The following is a 7,614-nucleotide window of genomic DNA, read 5'->3' as shown; positions in this document are numbered from 1 at the left end:
GTACCTTAAAAAATTTCAAGGCCCTTAGCTTGAAAGTATTTGATCTTTCAAGGCCTTGACAGATGCGTATGCTTATAATGTTTAGTTCTAACATTTTGTTTTGCTGAAAGTACTTTAAAATGTATCTTGCTTTAAGTCCTAAAAATTAAAATGTTTAAAATCTTGATCTTTTAAAATATGTTTTGGAAAATTGATCTTCTAAAATAAATTTTCTAACAATGATCTTTTAAAATATGTTTGGGAACAATAATCTCTTAAAATATGTTAAGAACCTTGATTTTTTAATTCTTAATTGTTTAATGTCTTGATTAAGTTTGTCTTCCATTAAGAAAAAAATTCCCTTCATTAATTTGGTTATATATTTTATGATAGACGACTAAAGCCTATATTTATTATTGATTAAAGTATTAAGTCATATATATTTATTATTGTGTCATGATTATAATGTTTATTTAGCATGAAATATAAGTCACTAATAAAAAATGGCACAATTTCGACTAAAAGTTTCTGACTAATTGAAACCGTCGAAAATTTCCGATTGATTGTCCGACTGACATGCATTAGTCGGAATTTCCGACTAAATTACTACTGAATTATTTTTTGGTCACAATTATAAATTGAAAAAAAAGGAAAATTTTAAATTTAATATTTTCCACTGAAAATTTTCTTTTCCGACCGAATTCCGAATAAAATTTAGTCGGAAACGTTTTTTCAATTTTGTGTGTAATTTGGTTAGTCTGCCAACTTAATTACTAAAACTCGTTTGTAATTTTTTTTAAGAAATTTGTATTTATTAGTTTAATTTGTATTAACTTTATTTATTTTGTTCGACTAAAATGCACAACTCCTATTTATTTTGTTTAATTTGTGTTACTAGTTTAATTTGTCGTAACTCAAAAAGTATACTTTGTATGAATAGTTTAATTTATTTATCTTGTTTGACTGAATCTACTATTGTTTGTGTATTATTATTTTGTCTCTCGTCATCATTAATTTACTCCAACTAATAATAATACTACTCTAGTACGACTAATTATAAACTAATACAACTAATAAGATACTTATACTACACTAATACCACTAATAATATATAAATACGACAAATAATATATTAATAATGCACTAACATGACTAATAATAAATTAATTCACTAATTATATACTAATAAGCTAATAATACACTAATACGACTCATTATATACTAATAAAACTAATAATATATTAAGACTAATAAGACTAATTACATACTAATACTACACTAAGACTAATAGTTACGACTAATACTACATTTAAAATAATAATAATAATAATAATAATAATAATAATAATAATAATAATAATACAACTAATTTGACTAATACGAATAATTACATACTAATACTACTAACAATACACTAATACGACTAGTTACATACTAATAATACACTAAGACGACTAATTACAACTAATACATACTACATTTAATAATATGCTAATAATAATAATAATAATAATAATAATAATAATAATAATAATAATAATAATAACAAGAAGAAGAAGAAGAAGAAGAAAAATAACTAATACCACTAAAAAACTAATAAATTACTAATAATGCACTAATACAAGTAGTAATATACTTACATAACTAATAATATTACAACTAGTAATATACTAATACAACTAATAATAATACTAATACTACACTAATATGAAATACTAATACTAAGACGACTTAACATACTAATACTACTCACAATACACTAATACGATTAATTATATACTAATAGTACACTAATTTGACTAATTATATACTGATACAACTAATATTATACTAATGATATACTAATACGACTAATAATGCACCAATACGATGCTGATAATAATAATAATAATAATAATAATAATAATAATAATAATAATAATAATAATAATAATAATAATAAATTAGACGACTAATAATATAATACTAATATAATAATAATACACAAATACAACTATTAATATAATAATAATAAATCAGACGACGAATAACATAATAATAATACGACTAATAATGCACTAATATGAGTAGTAATATACTTACACAACTAATAATATAATAATAATACACAAATACTACTAATACGAGTAATAATATACTAATACAACTATAAATATACTAATACTACACTAATACCACTAATAGTACACTAATACAAGTAATAATATATTGATGATGATGATGATGATGACGACGACGACGACGACAATAATAATAATAATAATAATAATAATAATAATAATAATAATAATAATAGTAATAGTAATAATAATAATAATAATAATAATAATAATAATAATAATAATAATACACCTACATGTAAGGTCATCAAGAAGCTATGTAAGGTCAAGGAGAAGCTTTTGAGATGGATGAACACACCTACATACTCTATTACAAAAGTCTACAATGACATCAGGGGAGGAGGTAATAGAGTCGGATGGCACCACTTTGTTTGGAGTAAATTAACCATACACAGAAGTAGATTCATAGCTTGGTTAGCCTTCAACAACCGTCTGAAAACAAAACATCGACTAAAGCTTACTGAAATTGTTGAGTCTGACACATGCTCGATCTGCTATTTAGAGAGTGAAACACTGAACCATATCTTCTTCCAATGCCGCTTTAGCCAGGAATGTGTAGCTTATCTAAAGGAGCGATATGAGACCAACAACACAATAGAGACTCTGGAGGATACACTGAAGAGGAACCAAATGGGGCGCCAAAAAAGAAGACAATTTGAGGCCATTCTTTGCAACCTCATCTATGCAATATGGAGTGCAAGAGACGAAGCCTTGTGGAGCCACAAAGTACCAATGGTGAAATTGGTGGTGGACAACGTCATAGACACTTCGGAGACCAAATTCAAGTTCTCAGCGTCATTGAGATTTGACTCAACGTGAAGCTCACCTACAGCGTATGTCTCACATTAGATATTTTTATGTATTCCAGGATTCGTTTTCAGCTCTTAAATCTGGAGCTTATTTTGGGCCTTGACCACTATATCTTAGGTTAAGATGTATGTAGGCTTTTTTTTTTTTTTTTTGTTTTCACTATTTGGTTATGATCTGGTCAAGGTGGACATGGCCTCTTGACATAGATAGCTTAGTTTATTGTCTTCGCCTTTATGTATAGCTTTTTGAGGCTTCCCGATCATCGCCCATGCACATGAAGAGTGACACTCTAAACCCTTTCTCGAAGGTGGGCTTTGTGTTCATACTGATGCAAACATAGGGAGATAACAGATAAGTTGGAAACCTAGGAGTCTTTGATTCCTTGTATCTCATTTTTTTTAATTGGGTAAGACAAAAATCATTTCTTCAAAAAAAAAAATAATACACTAATTAAGTGGTAGGAGTGTTAATTATGTTATAACTTCAATAACATAGCTTAAAATATCACTAATCAATAGATGGCCTATTGGTTAGAGCGTGGATGTAATATACATGAGGTCTTTAGTTCGATTTTCCCCCAGGACATTTGTGTGTAAGCTGATTGTTGAGGTGTTTGGTGCCAAGTGGGTTCCATGTGGATATGATGTGGCACATTCATTCAGTTAATTTTTTTTTCCGACCATCCTGGTGGTCGGAAATTTTTAAAAACATTTTCTTGTCATTTTGGGATAAATTTTGAAATAGTGTTTTCCGACTAATTATTAGTAGGAAATTAGTTGGAAATTTCCTACTATTTTCTGACTAGCTTGGTAGTCGGAATTTCCGACTAATTTTCCGACTAACCATGACTAGTTGGAAATTCCGACTGGTTCCCTACTAAAATGCAATTTCGACCATTCTGAACCGACTATCCCAAAATAATCGAAAATCAATCGGTATAACTCTATACCAACTAATTTCTGACTCTTTTGGGCAGTTTGAAAGTTGTTTTTTTTTGTAGGGAGTTCACAAAGAACTTATATTCTAGCTGTTAATTAATTGTTAGCAAATGTATTTTGCCTAATCATACAGTGCTATAATATGGAGATAATATGACAATATTATCAATGCTCTAAATCAGCTAAGTGAATCATCAAGGTAAGATGGAATTCATGGATTACTCGGAGAATAAGGATATTGTTATCATTTACCTATTTTGTATTCTCTAATGTATGGCAATATTCCTTAAATTGATTTTATTCTAGTACTTGCCATAAATAAGAAAATAAGAGATACTTAATCTTGAAAATATGAATAATAATAATAATAATAATAATAATAATAATAATAATAATAATAATAATAATAATAATAATAATAATAATAATACATTACGTGGTAGGAGTGTTAATTATGTTATAAGTTCAATAACATAGCTTATAATATCACTAATCAATAAATGGTCTATTGGTTGGAGTGTAGATGTAATATCCATGAGGTCTTTAGGTTTAAACCTTCCCCAAGACATTTGTGTGTAAGCTGATTGTTGAGGTGTGACGCCATGTGGTCGCATAGTGGTCGACATGTGGGCGTGACGTAGGTGCCATGTGGGTTCCACGTGGGTATGATGTGGCACATTCTTTCATCTTTTTTTTTCCGACCAACCTGGTGGTCGGAATCTGGTTAGAAAAGTGGTAGGAAATTCTTAAAAAACCTTTTTCTTATCATTTTGAGATAAATTCTGAAATAATGTCTTCCGAATAATTTCCGACTATTTAATAGTAGGAAATTATTCGAATATTTTCTACTATTTTCTGACTAACTTGGTAATCGGAATTTCCAACTAATTTTCCGACTAATCATGGTTAGTCGGAAATTCCAACTGTTTTCCTACTAAAATGAAATTTCGACCATTCTGAACCGACTATCCCAAAATAGTCAGAATTCAGTCGGTATAGCTCTATACTGACTGTTTTGGGCAATCAAAAAGTTGCTTTTTTTTTTAATGATGAAAGAACTTCTAGGCAATGGTTACCTAGATTAACAGGTTACTCTATATGATTTTTATTAAAATGCCATGTGTCAATGTTCTAATTGATTGCTATAATTTTATGTAAATAAAAACTAAAAACACAAACAAAACTCATCTTCCTCGTCTTTTCCTCCCTTATTCTCTCCACTTCTCTACCCATTTTCCATCCCCTTTCTCTATACCACCTCCACCACCCCAATTTCCATCCATTCATGACTTCACATGCATGTAAATCATTATATACTTCATAAACCAAAATCTTCATCAGGGTCATTCCTGACCATAGGCAAAGTAGGTATTTGCCAAGGGCCCCGAGTTAAAAAGGGCCCTAAAATCTGAAATATTTAGCTAATGAAGTAAACACTTAAAAATTTGCAATTTATGATCAATTCATTTATCAATTAAGAAGTTTGTGACACCTCTACATTTATAATGATAACTATAATATATAGGGTTCATCTCTGCTATTTTTCCAACACCCGTTAAAATTCAAATTTCTTTCAGTTTGCCTAAGGCCCATAAAATGTCAGAAACTGCACTAATCTTCATATGTCAAGTGTGATATTCTGATTGGGTCCTATGATTTTACTATCAAGAAATGCAATATGTTCTATCATATGAGAAATCCCTTCCTTATCATCCTCTTCATCAATAGACGCAACGTAGACCTTTATATATGTTTCAAACCTGAAAGATGACAAGTGAATGAATTACAATATAACATAGTAAATAGTAAGAATAAATAAAGAACGAGAATAATGCAGGACAACAGTCCTATGACTCACGTTAGAACTTCGTGACCAAAAGTCTCAAAATGTCAAGAGCTTACACTAGGTTGTCCTCCGCAAGAAGACAGAATCTCTTAAACAACATCACACTTAGAACAACTGCTATTAAATGACTAGGATGTGTAACTTGCTATTGAACCAGATACCTTAAAATTATAAAAGGCCATGTATTTAGAGTTTAATCTGAGATCGATCCTCTCTTATAACTATCTTGCATCGAACAAACTTTATCCTTAGAATTTGCTAATTATGATTTTATACGTGAGGGTGTTTTAAACTTTTAACTTAAAGTATTCAAAGAGATGAAAAAGTACTTTTTATTGAAGTCTCACCACACTACTATTTTGTTGGTAACATGGTCTAATCTTATCTGTTTGACACCCTTCATCAGAATTAAATTTTACAATATTATCACAGAATGATGATGAATTATTATATTCAATGTATTTTGATATTATTAAAAAGATACGTTGTAAACATAAAGGGATTATAGAGAGGTTTTACTGCTCTATTCATCTTTATTAATTTGTTAAATTTGTCTATTTATATAGTTTTACAAATTAGGAGACAATTAGACTATTACTCTATTCAACTCAAAAAAAAAAAAATTTACTACTCTATTTGATTCTTAAATATTAAGTATAAGTATATTCAACTGGAATAGGATTATTATTTTTGAATATTCTTGGCTTCTTGCCTACAATTTTAGAGTTTAAACTTTTTAAAAATAATAGCTTTAATTTTTTTTGCTGACAATAACCTTCACATTTTGAAAATCAACAATGATACAACCATGTTACCGAAATCTTTTTACTTACTCAAACTATAATATGTTAAACCCTTAGAATTACCTTTGACTTTCTTTCAAACCTTTGAATGTAATCCATAGTTAGTAATTAACCCAACTCCTAACTTCCCTTCCTTTTACTCAGTAAAAACAATCCCCTTTTTAAATTGCATTATATTCTTCAATTTCCAAATAAAAGTTGTCTCTATAAAGACTCTGTTGTGATTGGTGTGACTTGAGTGCACATTTGATGAGGTGCATTCATGTATGACCTTTGGGATGGAATCCCATGAATGTGTTAATATGGATGTATTAAGTTAAGTTTTGATGATTGATTTATAATGATGATTAAGTGTAGATTAATAAGGTAATGAAGTGTGAGAGTTATGAGACTTAATGAAGAAGTGCAAAGGACTTGGTTTATGTTTGATTTATTGAAGCTCGATCAGAATTCTGACAGAAGAAGCAGAATGGTCGCTTGACCTGTCCGCTCGACCGAGCGAGCCTTATTGATTGATCGAGCGAGCAAACAGAATGCATCCAGAAAGGGTCTGTACTCCGCTCGACCGAGCGAGCTCTCTGTTCCAGTCGAGCGGTTCCTCTGATGTGCCTAAGATGCTGTTTTCGACCTTTCAAGTTCTTGGAGAAGTTTCATGTCATTCATTATTCAATATTAATTTTGTATTTAGTGAGCTAATGACATTTATGTACCTAGTACTATATATAGGGAGCTCTCAATCATCAAATGGATATCCACAAAAATACACCCCAAGCCAAACACTAGCCTATATCTCTTCTCTATTGTAATTCTCCATATTTGAGAGTTCTTTGAACTCCTTTTGATAATATAAGAGATACTACACACCGGAGGACGTAGCCTTAGTTGGGTGAACCTCGTTAAATCTTTGTGTCGTTTTATTGCTTTATTTTCTCCTACAAACATTGATATCGTTGATAGCGTAATTTGTTTGTCACTAAAACTTCATACACTCGATCTTGGTAATATTGGAGTTTGAAACACATCGTTCGAACTCTAATACATCGTCGTTTTTCAGACTCCATTTTTAAACCTATGTTTCCCATCCTAGCTTTTTATGAATGAAGATTTAATTAATTCTT

The 7,614-nt window shown here is 29.8% G+C and overlaps 1 protein-coding gene across 1 annotated transcript; it reads left to right on the top strand.

The window, feature by feature from the left end:
- The first annotated feature begins 2,387 nt into the window (after positions 1-2,387).
- Positions 2,388-2,918, top strand: LOC130821638 (uncharacterized). Its single transcript, XM_057687426.1, has one exon. The coding sequence runs from the start codon at positions 2,388-2,390 to the stop codon at positions 2,916-2,918; it is 531 nt and encodes a 176-aa protein (XP_057543409.1).
- Positions 2,919-7,614: the final 4,696 nt, after the last annotated feature.

Source organism: Amaranthus tricolor, chromosome 8 (assembly GCF_026212465.1).
Source record: "Amaranthus tricolor cultivar Red isolate AtriRed21 chromosome 8, ASM2621246v1, whole genome shotgun sequence".
Taxonomy (NCBI): Eukaryota; Viridiplantae; Streptophyta; class Magnoliopsida; order Caryophyllales; family Amaranthaceae; genus Amaranthus; species Amaranthus tricolor.
Note: the sequence above shows the minus strand (reverse complement) of the source record. Positions and strands in the feature narration are given on the sequence as shown.

Coding starts and splice junctions, on each gene's coding strand:
- LOC130821638 (XM_057687426.1), top strand. CDS start 2,388: ATGAACACACCTACATACTCTATTACAAAAGTCTACAATGACATCAGG.